Source organism: Elephas maximus, chromosome 11, assembly GCF_024166365.1.
Source record: "Elephas maximus indicus isolate mEleMax1 chromosome 11, mEleMax1 primary haplotype, whole genome shotgun sequence".
In the NCBI taxonomy this organism is placed as follows: domain Eukaryota; kingdom Metazoa; phylum Chordata; class Mammalia; order Proboscidea; family Elephantidae; genus Elephas; species Elephas maximus.
Window position 1 is genome coordinate 87866702 of NC_064829.1, and position 17771 is coordinate 87884472.

Genomic DNA, 17771 nt, shown 5'->3' on the forward strand with positions numbered 1-17771 from the left:
AAATTAGAACAAGTTCACAAGAGTCAAAGTACTACCTTGAGTATATCCCACCTGAATTTAGAGACCATCTCAGGAATAGATTTGATGCATTGAATACTAATGACTAAAACCAAATGAGTTGTGGAGTGACATTAAGGACAGAATACATGAAGAAAGCAAATCAAACCGTTGCCATCGAGTCGATTCTGACTCATAGTGACCCTAAAGGACAGAGTAGAACTGCCCCATACAGTTTCCAAGAGCACCTGGTAGAGTCGAGCTGCTGACCTTTTCTGGTTAGCAGCCATAGCTCTTAACCACTATGCTACAAGGGTTTCCGAAGAAAGCAAAAGGTCATTAAAAAAACAGGAAAGAAAGGAAAGACCAATTTGGATGTAGGAAAAGACCCTGAAACTTGTCCTTGAACATCCAGTAGCTAAAGTGAGTGGAAGAAATGATGACATAAAACAGCTGAACAGAAGATTTCAAAGGAAGGCTCAAGAAGACAAAGTAACGTATTATAAGGACATGTGCAAAGACCTGGAGTTAGAAAACCAAAAGGAAGAACCTGCTCACCATTTTCAAGGCAAAAGAAGTGAAAAAAAATCCAAGCCTTGAGTTGCAATGCTGAAGGATTCTATGGGCAAAATATTGAACAAAGCAGGAAGCATCAAAGGAGATTGAAGGAATACACAGAGTCACTGTACCAAAAATAAGAGGTTGACATTCACCCATTTCAGGAAGAACCATATGATCAAGAACCGATGGTGCTGAAGGAGGAAGTCCAAGCTGCATATAGACATGGGGAAACACAAGGCTCCAGGAATTGATGGAATACTAATTGAGGTGTTTCAGCAAACAGAAGCAGCACTGGAGGTGCTCATTTGTGTATGCCAAGAAATTTGGAAGAGAACTACCTGGCTAACTGACTAGAAGAGATCCATATTTATGCCTGTTCCACAGAAAGGTGATCCAATGGAGTGCGGAAATTATCGAACAATATCATTAATATCACACACAAGTAAAATTTTGCTGAAGATCATTTAAAAGTGGTTGCTGCAGTATGTCGACAGGGAACTGCAAGAAATTCGAGCTGGATTCAGTTGAGGGTGTGGGACGAGGGATATCATTGCTGCTGTCAGGTGGATCCTGACTGAAAGCAGAGAATACCAGGAGGATGTTTACCTGTGTTTTATTGACTATGCAAAGGCATTCGACTGTGTGGATCATAACAAATTATGGATGACATTGCAAAGAATGAGAATTTCAGAACACTTGATTGTGCTCATGGAGAACCTGTACATAGACTAAGAGGCAGTCGTTCAAACAAAACAAGGAGACACTGTGTGGTTTGAAGTCAGGAACTGTATGTGTCAGGGTATGTCTTTCACCATATTTATTTAATCTGTATGTTGAGAAAATAATCCAAGAAGCTGGACTATATGAAGAAGAACATCAGGATTGGGGGAAGACTCATTAATAACCTGTGTTATGCAGATGACACAACCTTGCTTGCTGAAAGTGAAGAGGACTCGAAACCCTTACAGATGAAGATCAAAGACTACCGCCTTCACTATGGGTTACACCTCCATATAAAGAAAACATAAAACCTCACAATTGGACCAAAAAGCAACATCATGATAAATGGAGTAAAGATTGAAATTGTCAAGGATTTTATTTTACTTGGGTCCACAATCAATGCCCATGGAAGCAGCAGTCAAAAAATCAAGCAACACATTGCAGTGGGCAAATCTGCTGCAAAAGACCTCTTTAAAGTGTTAAAAAGCAACTTTCCCAACTAAAGTGCCCCTGATCCATGCCGTGGTGTTTTCAATCACCTCCATGCAAGAGCTGGACAATGAACAGGAAGGCTGAAGAAGAATTAAAGCCTTTGAGTTATGGTGTTGGCGGAGAATATTGAATATACCATGGACTGCCAGAACAATGTACAAATCTGTCACGGAAGAAGAACAGTCAGAATGCTGCTTAGAAGCAAGGATGGCGAGACTTTGTCTCACATACTTTGGACATGTTATCAGGAAGGACCACTCCCTGGAGATGGACATCATGCTTGGTAAAGTAGAGGGTCAGTGAAAACGAGGAAGACCCTCAACCTGTTGGATTGACACAGTGGCACCAGCTATGGGCTAAAAGAGAAAATGATTGTGAGGATGGCGTAGGACTGGGCAGTGTTTTGTTCTGTGGTACATAGGGTCAAGATGAGTCAGAACTGTCTTGAGAGCACCTAACAAATACAACAACTTCCACAAGGGTGCCATGCACCTTATTTGTATTGTTAGCAAGCTTTCCAATCTCCTTGGTGGGCTACAAGCCCCTTATTTACATAGTCCCACCCCTTCATTTGGTGGGAGTTAGAAGAGCATGACAAGGAAGGCCACAAAAAAGTGATCCATCACACTGCAAGAGCTATAGAGAAAGTCTCTATCATCTTAGGGAATACATATGGCCCAAGCAACAGAATATTGCTAGAATTGTGGCTGTTAAATGTGCTTCTGATGAGGCTTTAAAAGGAAATAATGAACATGTGATTGGACAATGGAGGAAGGACGATGCTTTTATGCATTGGCAAACAACTTGGCTGAACTATGTCCAAATATTCGGTGGAAGGTACAGCTTGTAAGTGATGAACTTGGATACCTGGCTGAGGAGATTTCTAAGCAGGTCTTAAAGGGGCTGTGATTTCACCTTGCCACTTACAGTAAAATGTGAGAAGAAAGAGATGGACTTGAAAATGAACCATGCAAAATGAAAACAGAACTTAAGGATATGGAAATTCTGTTGTACAAACTAAGGACATGTGTCCCAGAATGTTCACCAAGGATGTGGCTGCACAACTTTTTACTAAAGAGATCAAGCCTGGGATTGATGGCTCTAACCAACATTAGACTGAAGCGGGCAGAGAAAGAATGAAAGGAAAGAACGCTGTCTGCTTCTTGGAATTCTACAGGCAGGAAACAGGCCAAAGGAGCTATCGGTTTTCCTCCAAGAAAAGAAAAGGATCATCCCTGGGGCAGCTCGAAGATCAGTAGATCTGTTAGAAGGAGAGCGGTAAACAGGGCCTTCTCAGTTTCAAAGAGTTGGGCCATGGTCTCCTGGATCTCAAAGGGTGGGTCCACAGCTCCCCAGGTTTCAGAGTTGGTTCTTTATCAATTAGGTTCTAGAGTGTGGAGTGCCGGGGGATGGGCCACCTCCGAAGCCGAGGGGTTGGTGCTGTGTTGCCCAAGAGACAAAAGAACAGCACCTGCAGGGACCAAGAGCGTGAGGTCGCTACTCAGATGGTCTAGGAGAATGAGGCCACCCAAAGCTGAGGGAGAAATGGTCCTGTAAGGTTGAGCTGAAGCCCAGGGTTGTGAGATCTCCACCCAGAATCCAGAGAGCATCCCAATACCAAGAGATTGGAGGATAGGGAAGTTGGCAGATGGCCTCAGAGAACGAAGGATTATTTCCAAGCCTTGAGAGTCAATGTAAATTGTTTTGTTGAGTTTTGGATTTGCCTTGTGCCTGTTATCCCTTCTTTCCCTCTGATATTTCCCATTCATGATGGAAATGTCTATCTTGTGCCTATTCTGTCACAGTACTTTGGAAACAGATAACTTGTAGTCCAGATTTCATACATTCACAGATGAAGAATTTTGCCCCAGGATGGGATATGCCTAATGTTTCACCCATACAGCCATGTGTCACTTAACATCCATGACACTTTCTGTAAAATAGGGCTTTATGTGATTTGAGCATTTTGTAAACACCATATTATATACATGCAGTTCCTGGATTATGAAAGTCTGACTTATCAACAACTTGTACTTAAGAACAGACTGTCATGAAGTCTATTTGCATTGAAAATTTGAGTTAAATATTATTATTATTATATACTGTATTATTATGTTCAAGAAGTTTTAGTGTTTTTAGAAGTGTTTGTTAAGTGTTTTATATGCATAAAAATGTTAAATATGTACTACATACTAAGACAAACATTTGACTAACTGAAGCTAAATAAGAACCGCATGTACCTGTTCTGACTTACCTACAAATTTGACTTAGTGACAAACTTAGGAAGGGATCTTGTTTGTAACCTGTGGACTACACGTATAACCTTATGACACTAAGGATGTATATGGAGTCATACGTTGCCGAAATGGACAATATGCGGCACCTGACTGTAGTTGATTTACACAATTCAGAAGATGAGATTTTGGACTTGGAGTTGATTTAAGACTTCTAGGATGATATGATGGGGTAAAGGTGTTTTGCATGTGGGAAGGACATGAATTTTTTTTGACCAAAGTGTGGAATGTTACAGATTGAATTGTGTTCACCCAAAATAGTTGTAATTCCTAACCTTTTTATGCCTGCGGTTATAACCACTTTTGGGAATGAGTAGTCTGTTATGTTAATGAGGCAGGATCAATGTAAGGTGTGTCTTGAGTCACTCTCTTGAATTATAAAAGACATTAAACAAGCATGTGAAAAGTAGAGACAGAAGACTAGAGATACCAAGCCACATGAAGATTGCAAAGGAGCAGAAGCTCAGAAGAGGCAAAGGCATTCCTCCAGAGCCAACAGAGAAAGTCTTCCCCTACAGCCGGCACCCAGAATCTGGACTTCTAGCCTCCTAAACTGAGAGAAAATAAATTTCTGCTGTTAAAGCCACCCATTCGTGGTATTTCTCTTATAGCAGCACTAGATAACTAAGACAGTCACCCTACTTAGAGCAGAGCCTGATACATGATCATCTCTCAAGAAACATTAGCAGCTGCTGTTATATTGCCAGCTCCCTGAGTGGTGCAAGCAGTACACTTGACTACTAACCTAAAGGTTGTTGTTTGAACCCACCCAGCAGTGCCTCCAAGGAAGGCTTGGCAATCTGCTTTTGTAAAGGTTAGAGGCAAGAAAATCCTATGGAGCTGTTCTCCTCTGTCACATATTGGGTTGCCAAGAGTCGGCATTGACTTGGTAGCAACAGTGTTTTTTTTTTGTTGTTGTTATATTGCATAGTTCAAAGCGTCATTGGAATCCTGGGTGGTGCAAATGGTTAAGCACTGGACTACTAACTCAAAGTCTGGTGGTTCAAACCCACCTAGAGGCTCCTCAGAAGTGAGGCCTGGTGATTTGCGTTTGAAAGGTCACAGCCTTGGAAATCCTATGGAGCAGTTCTACTTTGCACACATGGGGTCGCCATGAGTTGAAGTCAACTGAACTGCAACAACACCAAATTGCTTCCAAAGTTAATGTGCTTATAGATTCCCTGGGACCTTTTTCAAGTGCTGATGCTGATTCTTGAGGCTAGGAGTGGCGCCTAAGAGCCTGCATTTCTAACCAGCTCCTAGATGATACTATACTGCTGGACCTTGGTCCACACTTTGATTAGCAAACTTCTAACCTACTAGAGACACAATGAAATCATTTAGGTAACGTTAAAAAATACTGGTACTTCTACATGAGAAAATGCTCCCGATCATTAGCCATTAGAGAAATGCAAATTAAAACTACAATGAGATTCCATCTCACACCAACTAGGCTGGCATTAATCCAAAAAACACAAAATAATAAATGTTGGAGAGGCTGCGGAGAGATTGGAACTCTCATACACTGCTGGTGGGAATGTAAAATGGTACAACCACTTTGGAAATCCATCTGGCATTATCTTAAACAGTTAGAAATAGAACTACCATACAACCCAGAAATCCCACTCCTCGGAATATACCCTAGAGATACAAGAGCCTTCACACAAACAGATATATGCACACCCATGTTTATTGCAGCTCTGTTTACAATAGCAAAAAGCTGGAAGCAACCAAGGTGTCCGTCAACAGATGAATGGGTAAATAAATTGTGGTATATTCACACAATGGAATACTACGCATGGGTAAAGAACAGTGACGAATCTCTGAAACATTTCATAACATGGAGGAAACTGGAAGGCATTGTGCTGAGTGAAATTAGTCAGAGGCAAAAGGACAAATATTGTATAAGACCACTATTATAAAATCTTGAGAAATAGTAAACCTGAGAAGAACACATACTTTTGTGGTTACAAAGGGGTAGGGAGGGAGGGAGGGAGAGGGTTTTTTACTGATTAATTAACAGATAAGAACTGCTTTGGGTTAAGGGAAAGACAACACTCAATACAAGGAAGATCAGCCCAATTGGACTGGACTAAAAGCAAAGAGGTTTCCGGGATAAAATGAATGCTTCAAAGGTCAGCGGAGCAAGGGCGGGGGTCTGGGGAACATGGTTTGAGGGGACTTCTAAGTCAATTGGCAAAATAATTCTATTATGAAAACATTCTGCATCCCACTTTGAAATGTGGCATCTGGGGTCTTAAATGCTAACAAGCGGCCATCTAAGATGCATCAATTGGTCTCAACCCACCGGGAGCAAAGGAAAATGAAGAACACCATGGTCACACGACAACTAAGAATCCAAGAGACAGAAAGGGCCACATGAACCAGAGACCTACATCATCCTGAGACCAGAAGAACTAGTTGGTGCCCGGCCACAATCGATGACTGCCCTGACAGGGAGCACAACAGAGAACCCCTGAGGGAGCAGGAGATCAGTGGGATGCAGACCCCAAATTCTCATAAAAAGACCATACTTAATAGTCTGACTGAGACTAGAGGAATCCCGGCGGCCATGGTCCCCAGACCTTCTGTTGGCACAGGACAGGAACCATCCCCAAAGACAACTCATCAGACATGAAAGGGACTGGACAGCGGGTGGGAGAGAGATGCTGATGAAGAGTGAGCTAATTAAATCAGGTGGACACTTGAGAGTGTGTTGGCAACTCTTGACTGGAGGGGGGATGGGAAGATAGAGAGAGAGGGAAGCTGGCAAAATTGTCACGAAATGAGAGACTGAAAGGGCTGACTCAATAGGGGGAGAGCAAGTGGGAGAAGGGAGTAAGATGTATGTAAACTTACATGTGACAGACTGATTGGATTTGTAAATGTTCACTTGAAGCTTAATAAAAGTTAATTAAAAAAAAAAATACTGGTACTTCTACTTCACCATCCTGCTGTTCCCTCACTAATGAGTTTGCTAAATCTGTGTCACGTGCGCATTTCATCTTTGTATGAGATTATATTTTTGAATTTTTGAAAATGATGCTCTAACAGTTATGGAGGCTCCATCAAGATGCCCAGGTGGTCTCTCTTGCTTTTGTGCACGTCACAGGCTGGTTAAGCCCCAACTCAAACCAACCCATGTATAAAATGGAGATAATCAAACACATGCTTTGTAGGATCCTTGTAAGAATCTGATGAGCTTAAAGCAATGCTCAGCTTGAGACAAGAGCCAAGGTATTGCCGTAGTTAAAAACCACTCAGACCTTGAAGGGGAAATTCAGAGTATTTATTCAGCATTAAAGATCCATTCAGATAGAGGAGATCAGCAGCTCAAACAAGTGAAAAGTAGTGAGTTGGCAAGACAGTCCCAAGCAGGGACAGATACAGGGCAAGAAACAAAGTGATTAAAATCTTTGATTGGCTAATCTCTAATTGAGGTCACAAAAGGCAGGGTTAAGCTAAGTGGGGAGAGGCTTCCATTGAATACAAATGCTTCCATATGCTTAGGTGGGCTACAAAGATTGACAACCATATTCACAGAATGCTTACAATGCATAATTACTAGAACAGATTATAAAAATATCTGGGTTGATGTAAAACATTTCTTGGGGCCAGAGCTGGTGATAAAAGTTAGCGCCAAGACCACTCCCTTAGCAACTGCTTGCCCAAGTGAAACTTTTCTCGTTACCTAGGGTACTTAGATAATAATTGGCTGTTCAAGGTTTCTTGCTGAGACTTTACTTCTACATCCTTATTATCAAGGCCCCTTTACAGAGTTACGTTTGTCAAGACCCCTTCCTTAGAGTGCATTCTTTCTATATCCTGGCTCGATCACAGAGAAAACATTCCCTTAGTTACTCATGGTTGCTAACCAGATAAGAAGCCTAAGGACAGGCATCTGAGAACTGCCCCACAGAGTTTCCAAGGAGCGCCTGGTGGATTTGAACTGCCGAGCCTTTGGTTAGCAGCCATAGCACTTAACCACTACGCCACCAGGGTTTCCAAAAACAGCAAAACTTAGGTTTAATTCCAGCATATTACTTTCAATCAAAGGTTTTAGAAAAATCTCTCTTTTACAGAGTGTAAGCTTTTATGGCTTTCCCTTGTGAAAAAGAACCAAGAGTTCAGATACAGAAACAAAGGACTTAGCTCCAATTTCACAGCCCAGGTCTGTGCTCATTGCACTTATTGTAAGGTTCCCTTGTATGTTTGAGGGGTGATAATCAATGGCCCATTTACCACCCATGAATAATGCCTCCTTTGAAAATATATACCTTTACGGTTAAAATGAAATTGCTTTATATTGGAACTCTCATGCACTGGAACTCTTATATACATGCTGATGAGACTGTAAATGCAGCTACTTTGAAACATCTGGGAATTCCTCAAAAGGTAAAACAGAGTTACTATATGACCAAGTAATTCCACTCCTAGGCACATACTCAAGAGAAATGAAAGCGTATGTGCAAATAAAAACCTCACACCAATGTTCACGGCAGCATTATTCGTAATAGCCAAAAACTGAAAACAACCCAAATGTCCATCAAAGCATGAATGCATACATAAAATATACTATATCCACACAATGGAATATTATTCTGCAATAAAAAGAAATGAAGTACTGAACATGCTATAAGATGGATGGAAGTTGAAAACATTATGCCAAGTGAAGGAAGCCAGACACTAAAGGCCACATATTGTATGATTCCATTGATATGAAGTGTCCATAATAGGCAAATCTATAGAGACAGAAAGTAGACGGTGGTTTGCCAGGGGCTAGGTGGGACAGAAAGACTGGGATGTGACAGCTAATGGGCACAGGGTTCCTTTCTGGGGTGGTGAAAATACTGGAATTAGATTGTACTGGAAGTTGTTCTGGAATTAGATTGCAGAGAGAGCTGCACGACTCTGTGACTATACTAAAAAACCACAGAGCTCTATAAATTTATGGGGAGAATTACATGGTCTGTGAACTACATCTCAATAAAGCCCTTGAAAACATGAGGAACAAAAGAAGAAACGGTGGCGCTTGGACAGACAAGTATCATGGGAATGGCCCCAAATGCCAGAACTGTGGGAAACGCTTCAGGGTGGAGTGAAGCTGGTTGACCTTGAGCCTAACTGCTTGGGTTCAAATCCTGGCTGTAGCCCCTTTGTTTCCTCATTGGTTCAGTAGGGATTATAGTTCCCTCACCACAAAGCACGGCAAAGAGTGAGAATATTGTCAGGCATGCAAAGTATTACCAGGGAACCTGGCCCTGTGGAAGCAAGGTCTCAATATCACCACCACTGGTGGCATTACCATCATTCTTGTTAGTGAGGGGAAAAGGCTTTGGCAAAGGAGACTCACCTGGGGGAATTTGTAGAGCCCCAGCAGCCTGGCCAGGGGGATGGATAGGGTGGAACGTGTGTCTCCAATTAGGGCAGCTTGGGGAGGGCTGGCCTGACACATGTAGATGGGGATGGGTTCCTCCTGGCCTGTGAGGAAGACCATAGCCTCATGGAGGGCTCCAGACACTGAGTCTCCAGAGTTCCAGATGGAGAAGCCCAGTGTGAGGTTGGGCAGCAGGTGGGAGTCCCTGTTGATCTCCTCGATGGCAAAGACCAAACCCTGGGCCACCCGGGAGCTCCACATATTAAGGCTGAGGGAAAGAGAAGCTGATGTTCAGAGTTTGCTACTTGTGCAGGGTGACAGAGTCACTGGAACTAGGATTTGGACAAATGAGCCCTGATGGCTCAAAGCTTAAGCATTCAGCAAAAGAAAGGTCTGGTGATCTGCTTCTGTAAAGACTACAGCCTAGGAAAACCAATGGGACAGTTTTATTCTGTCACATGGGGTCGCTATGAGTCAGAATCAACTGGATGACACCTAACAACAACAGGGGCTTGGACATATTCACAAAAGTGCCTCACACACAATTAAACCTGGGTCTTTTGCCCTTCTTGATAGACACAAAACATTTCTGTTAACACTCAGCTTTAATCTGTGTATGCTCTCCAGTGTTTTAGTTGACTCTCTTCTTCTGACCAGCGTAAGTTTTTTTTTTATTAACTTTTATTGAGCTTCAAGTGAACGTTTACAAATCAAGTCAGTCTGTCACATATAAGTTAATATACATCTTACTCCTTACTCCCACTTGTTCTCCCCCTAATGAATCAGCCCTTCCAGTCACTCCTTTCATGAAAACTTTGCCAGCCTCCAACTCTCTCTATCCTCCCATCCCCCCTCCAGACAGGAGATGCCAACACAGTCTCAAGTGTCCACCTGATATAATTAGCTCACTCTTCATCAGCATCTCTCTCCCACCTACTGTCCAGTCCCTTTCATGTCTGATGAATTGTCTTCGGGGATGGTTCCCGTCCTGTGCCAACAGAAGGTTTGGGGACCATGACCACCGGATTCCTCTAGTCTCAGTTAGACCATTAAGTATGGTCTTTTTATGCGAATTTGGGGTCTGCATCCCACTGATCTCCTGCTCCCTCAGGGGTTCTCTGTTGTGCTCCCTGTCAGGGCAGTCATCGATTGTGGCCGGGCACCAACTAGTTCTTCTGGTCTCAGGATAATGTAGGTCTCTGGTTCATGTGGCCCTTTCTGTCTCTTGGGCTCTTAGTTGTCGTGTGACCTTGGTGTTCTTCATTCTCCTTTGCTCCAGGTGGGTTGAGACCAATTGATGCATCTTAGATGGCCGCTTGTTAGCATTTAAGACCCCAGAGGCCACATTTCAAAGTGGGATGCAGAATGTTTTCATAATAGAATTATTTTGCCAATTGACTTAGAAGTCCCCTTAAACCATGATTCCCAAACCCCCGCCCATGCTCTGCTGACCTTTGAAGTATTCAGTTTATCCTGGAAACTTCTTTGCTCTTGGTCCAGTCCAGTCCAGTCCAGTTGAGCTGACCTTCCATGTATTGAGTGTTGTCCTTCCCTTCACCTAAAGCAGTTCTTATCTGTTAATTAATCAGTAAAAAACCCTTTCCCTCCCTCTCTCCCTCCCCGCCTCGTAACCACAAAAGTATGTGTTCTTCTCAGTTTATACTATTTCTCAAGATCTTATAATAGTGGTCTTATACAATATTTGTCCTTTTGCCTCTGACTAATTTCGCTCAGCATAATGACTTCCAGGTTCCTCCATGTTATGAAATGTTTCCCAGATTCGTCACTGTTCTTTATCGACCAGCATAAGTTTTAACTGCTCTGTATATCTTGCCTTTTGCCAGACTTCATAGAATGGGGATAAAAATGAATAACCAGCTTTTAGTTCAAAGTAAAAAAGAAAAGAAGGAAAAGAAAAAAGCACTTTTTTTCCCCTCCTGGTTTTTTCCCCCTATTTTCTGTTATCAGTGTAAATTCCTAACCTGTCTTTGTTGGGCGAGCACTTTTCCTAGTTAAAGGGAAGGTGCTGCTCATCCATGGATTTATAAATGAGATAAAACTTCAAATTATAACATTGCTCAGATTTTCTTTTTTTGACAGAAGAGAACAGCACGTTGTCATTGACTCCTAGGTGTATTTCAAGAGGAATGAAGACAAATATCCATGCAGAAACCTGTATGAGAATGTTCATACCAGCATTATTCATAATCTCCAGAAAGCAGTAAGTCAGTGAGCCTGTCTGCAAAGACTCTTAGGAAACCCATTAGAGAAAAGGGTGCCGTGGGCAAACAGACGATGGGTAGAAGGGAACCCAGGGGCTAATCAATTCTTGAAAAGATTTGTTCATTCAACAAAATTTATTGGCGACTACTGTGTGCCTGGTGCTTTTCTAAGGACTGAGGATCTGGCAGTGAACAAGAGCAAAGATCATCTTAGATGAGCAGGGTGGGGACAGCACTGGTGACAGTTAGTTAACCCATGTTTAGATGGAGACAAGGAGAACAAAGACCAGGAGACTTGGTGAGGTAGGGCCTGAGAGACAAGCAGATGAGCATTCAGACAAACAGAACAAACCCTGACCATCCATTTGAGATTCTGAGAATCAGCAACTGTCTGAAGTTTTAGAGAAACACCTCTGAAGGTAGCCTCAGCCTTCAGAGACTCGCAATCAACCACTCCAGCAGCCACTTACTTTGAAGATGCCAAGGCAGCTGGTGGAGAAGTAAACTTGAGCAGGGTGACTTCATCAACGTAGAAAATGGTGAAGCTGCCCCCAACCACCACGTTCCCAGGCTGCTCAAAGCAGAGCCTTTCCCTGCTGATCTCCAGCTTGTTAGCTTAGAAAGTGCAGCCCCAGAGAGGGACCCAGGAGCGCAGGAAGCAGGGAGCACAGCCACATGCCTGAGAAGGTAGCTGAGCATACAGTGGCACTGCGGCCCCCTTGTTTGGCCATGCTGCAAGAGGACAGCGCTTTTATCTGGGAGTTCACCCCTCACTCCTGAGCCTGGGGTCAGGAACACATCTGAGCCCTACCCAGCCACAGGGGAGACCCAGGCATCCAGAGCTTGAGGAGATCAGGTGAGCTTGGGTCCAGACTGGGCAGCTACTAAATCCCAGGGCCATTAAAAGTTTCACCTCCTGCCATTCTGGTCCCCTTGGCAGCCCCCAGTCCTGGCTAACAGCTCTGAGGCCCCATCCATATACTTCAAGGACAACATTGTGAGTACTCATGCGTCCTCAGAGACTCTTCAAGCCTGGAAGCAGCTGTGCTCAAGTTGTCTGGTCAAGGTGTTTAGAGAGTTCCCATGAGGGGATAAGAGGTAAGGAGTTTCCTGATCCACTGCTGCCACAACTAACAGTGTTTAGAGATGAGGAATGTCCCCAGAGCTGCAGGTGGCCCCGGGCTGCCGCCTCCCACCCTAGAGACACCATTTTCACTGAATGGAAGGCCCCAGGCAGAGACTAGGCATGTTGAGCTCCAGAAGTAAGCTTAAGGCCTGGTCCAGGTGTTCTTCCTGGAGGCCAGTTCCAAGTAGGGGAGGGACTGGGCTGTGCTGGCCCCATAGAGGAAGCGAGGTTGGGACTCACAACCCCAAGACATGTGACAGCCACACTCTGTGTAAGAATTAACATGTTTAACATCATTGGCCATCCTGGATGTGTACATCAAAGTCACAATAATTGAGCACCTCATACCCGCTAGGATTGATATAAGACAGTCACATATTAACAAATGTTGGCCATTAAGTAGAGAAACAGGAACCCTCATAGACTGCTAGTGGGAATGTAAAATGGTGCAGCCACTGTGCAAAACAGTTTGGCGGTTACTTAAAAAGTTAAACATAAAGTTATTACATGATTCTGGAGTTCCAGTCCTACGTATACACCCAAGAAAAATGAAAACATATGTTCGTACAAAAACGTGTGTATGAATGTTCTTAACAGCATTATTCATAATATCCAAAAAGGAGAAACAACCATGCGGTATGATGGATCACTTTTGCGTGGCCTTTCTAGCCACGGTCTTGTAACTCCCACCCAAGTGAATGGTGGGACTGTGTAATAGTATAATTGCTGCTCACCAAAAGGATTGGTCAGTTTTACTATCCCGCTGGGCTTGGAATGATCCATCCCAGAGGCGGAAAAGAGAAGATGCCACTACCACCAAGGGAGGAGAGACCAGCAGGAGAGACCCACAGGAGATGGCACAGTGGACTTACGGGCCCACAGAGCAAGAAAGCTGAGTGCCTTTGGGCAGAGACTAAGGGCCAGGAAGAAGTGTGCTTGTAAGCACAACAGGGAAGAGGCTGTCCTGATGGAAGAACTGTATCCTGAGCATTCCTCAACCTGAATTATTACCTGCTACTTCCATAATAAACCCCATAACCGTGAGTATAGTCTGTGAGTTCTGTGTGGCTATTGCAAAGAATTATCGAACCCAGCAGAGAAGTAGAGAATGCCGTGGGAGTGATGGTTGGTGTCAAAATTGGTAAAGACGGCAGAGAGAGGAGACATGTCTGGCCCCTGCCTCATAGGAAACAGCCTTGGGCTGTTGGTCTTGATTCTCCTTTCCCCTCGTGAATTTACAGGAAGTCAAACGCTGCCGCCATGCTGTTTTTATAAACTCAAATACCTACTGAAGAGGCAGTGGATAAAGAAATTGTGTTATATCCATATGATGGAATATTATTAGGCCATAAAAATGAATGAGGCACTGATACATGCTGCAACATGGATGAAGCTTGAAAACATTGTGCTAAATGAAAGAATCCAGTCACAAAAGGCCACAGAAATATTCTGTTTAAATGAAATGTGCAAAATAAGCCAATCTGGAGAGCAAAAATTATTACTGGTTGTCAGGGGCTTTGGGTGGGGAGAATGGATATGGAGTTCCTTTTAGGGGTGATGAAAATATTCTGAAAGTAGACAGTGGTGATGTTTGCACAAATCCCTGGATATAGTAAGAATTGTACACTTTAAAAGGGCAAATTTTATGGTATGTGAAATATGTCTCAATAAAGCTGTTAGTAAAAGAAGAAGAAGAAGTAAAGAAGAGACAAATTGAATTAAAGATGAACATTCCTGACCTCATGATATTGGAGAAGAGATCTGCACTGGAGGAATGAGCTCCAGTAGAACTGGCCACCAAGGGGGCACCCATGAACCTGGTTAATTGCTCGCCTGTCCCTGCCAGTATGTGGGGACAGAGGTAGCACCCCGGAGGTAGTAAGTGGGGTCCACAGAGATGACTGATTTGTCTGCAAAGGGCATTACTTACATTTGGGAAATTATACGTTAGTCAGTGTTTCTCAACCTTGTCACTATGGACATTTTGAAATGGATAAGTCTCTGTCATGAGGAGCTGTAGAATATTTTATTTGCCAGTTAAAATCATCATCATCACCACTGCCATCATGATTACCATCACGATCAGAATCATAATCACCACCATCACAATCATCATTACCATCATCATTACCACCACAACCCTCATCACCACGATCATCACTACCACTACCACCACCACCATCATCATATTATTGTCATAATTGATTCAACGGTGCTCTCCGTTCTAATTTTTCAATGTTAAAAATAACATTGAAATATACATCTTCATACACCACACCTAATTTTTGTATGGCTTTTTCATGAACCATTCTAGAAAAAGGTCTTGAGATACTTATAAATGGCCTATTAACACAGAGGAAAAAAAAGACCCAAGATCCAACAGAACTTGTTTATAAATAAAACTGCAGAGTTTTATCATAGTGATTTTTTTTCTTCTCCATTAGTCATAAATTAACAATGCGTATATCTTTATATCTTTAAAGAAGCCCTGGTGGCACGCTGGTTCAGAGCTCAGGCTGCTCGCCAGAAAGGTTGGCAGTTCGAATCTACCAACTGCTCCTTGGAAATCCTGTGGGGCAGTTCTACTCTGTCCTATAAGTTCGATAAGAGTTGGAATCAACTCAATGGAGAAAATTAAAAAAGAGTTGCAGAAGTACACTGACAAGGAACTGCAGAAATTCAAGCCGGATTCAGAAGAGGACGTGGAATGAGGCATATCATTGCTGACGTCAGATGGATCTTGGCTGAAATCAGAGAATACCAGAAAGACGTTTGTTGTCGTTGTTGTTAGGTGCTCACGAGTCGGCTCCGACTCATAGCAACCCTATGCACAACAGAATGAAACACTGCCTGGTTCTGCGCCATCCTTACAATCGTTGTTATGGTTGATCCCATTGTTGCAGCCACTGTGTCAGTCTACCTCCTTGAGGGTCTTCCTCTTTTCAGCTGACCCTGTACTTTGCCAAGCATGACTTTTCTCCAGAGACTGATCCCTCCTGACAACACATCCAAAGTATGTAAGATGCAGTCTCGCCATCCTTGCTTCTAAGGAGCATTCTGGTTGTACTTCTTCTAAGACAGATTTATTCGTTCTTCTGGCAGTCCATGGTATATTCCACATTCTTTGCCAACACCACAATTCAAAGGCGTCAGTTCTTTGGTCTTATTCATTGTGCAGCTTTCACATGCATATGATGCGATTGAAAACACCATGCCTTGGATCAGGCGCACCTTAGTCTTCAAGGTGACATCTTTGCTCTTCAACACCTTAAAGAGGTCCTTTGCAGCAGATTTACCCAATGCAACGTGTCTTTTGAGTTCTTGACTGCTGCTTCCATGGCTGTTGATTGTGGATCCAAGTAAAATGAAATCCTTCACAACTTCAATCTTTTCTCCGTTTATCATGATGTTGCTCATTGGTCCAGTTGTGAGCATTTTTGTTTTCTTTATGTTGAGGTGCAATCCATACTGAAGGCTGTGGTATTTGACCTTCAAGTCCTCTTCACTTTCAGCAAGCAAGGTTGTGTCATCCACGTAACGCAGGTTGTTAATGAGTCTTCCTCCAATCCTGACACCCCGTTCTTCTTCCTAAAGTCCAGCTTCTCGGATTATTTTCTTAGCATACAGATTGAATAGGTATGGTGAAAAAATACAACCCTGACACACACCTTTCCTGACTTTAAACCAATCGGCATCCCCTTGTTCTGTCTGAACAACTGCTTCTTGTTCTATGTAAAGGTTCCTCATGGTCACAATTAAGTGTTCTGGAATTCCCATTCTTCACAATGTTATCCATAATTTGTTATGATCCACACAGTCGAATGCCTTTGCATAGTCAATAAAATACAGGTAAACATCCTTCTGGTATTCTCTGCTTTCAGCCAGGATCCATCTGACATCAGCAATGATATCCCTGGTTCCACATCCTCTTCTGAAACTGGTCCGAATTTCTGGCAGTTCCCTGTCAATATACTGCTGCAGCCGTTTTTGAATGATCTTCAGCAAAATTTTACTTTTGTGTGATATTAATGATATTGTTCTACAATTTCCACATTCAGTTGGATCATCTTTCTTGGGAATAGGCATAAATATGGATCTCTTCCAATCAGTTGGCCAGGAAGCTGTCTTCCATATTTCTTGGCATAGACAAGTGAGTACCTCCAGCGCTGCATCTGTTTGTTGAAACATCTCAATTGATATTCCATCAATTTCTGCAGCCCTGTTTTTTGCCAATGCCTTCAGAGCAGCTTGGACTTCTTCCTTCAGTACCATCGGTTCCTGATCATATGCCACCTCTTGAAATGATTGAACATCGACTAATTCGTTTTGGTATAATGACCCTGTGTATTCCTTCCATCTTCTTTTGATGCTTCCTAGGTCATTAAATATTTTCCCCATAGGATCCCTCACTATTGCAACTCGAGGCTTGAATTTTTACTTCAGTTCTTTCAGCTTGAGAAAAGCTGAGGGTGTTCTTCCCTTTTGGTTTTCCATCTCCAGCTCTTTCCACATGTCATTATAATACTTTACTTTGTCTTCTCAAGCTACCCTTTGAAATCTTCTGTTCAGTTCTTTTATTTCATGAATTCTTCCTTTTGCTTTAGCTGCTAGACTTTTGAGAGCAAGTTTCAGAGTCTCCTCTAACATACATGTTGGTCTTTTCTTTCTTTCCTGTCTTTTAAATGACCTATTGCTTTCTTCATGTATGATGTCCTTGATGTCATTCCACAACTTGTCCGGTCTTCGGTCACCAGTGTTCAATACATCAAATGTTTTGTTTAGATGGTCTCTAAATTCAGGTGGGATACACTCAAGGTCACATTTTGGCTCTTGTGGACTTTCTCCGATTTTCTTCAGTTTCAGCTTGAACTTGCATATGAGCAATTGATGGTCTATTCCACAGTTGGCCTGTGGTCTTGTTCTGACTAACGATATTGAGCTTTTCTATCATCTCTTTCCACAGATGTAGTCAGTTTGATTTC

At 42.8% G+C, this 17771-nt stretch overlaps 1 protein-coding gene across 1 annotated transcript in view; it reads right to left on the reverse strand.

Moving 5' to 3' along the window:
- Nucleotides 1-9702, reverse strand: part of LOC126086151 (extracellular calcium-sensing receptor-like) — a 29252-nt gene extending 19550 nt beyond the window's left edge. Inside the window, 1 exon segment of the mRNA XM_049902341.1 lies at nucleotides 9418-9702. Within this exon segment, the coding sequence (XP_049758298.1) occupies nucleotides 9418-9702 (285 nt within the window).
- Between the last annotated feature and the right edge of the window lie 8069 nt (nucleotides 9703-17771).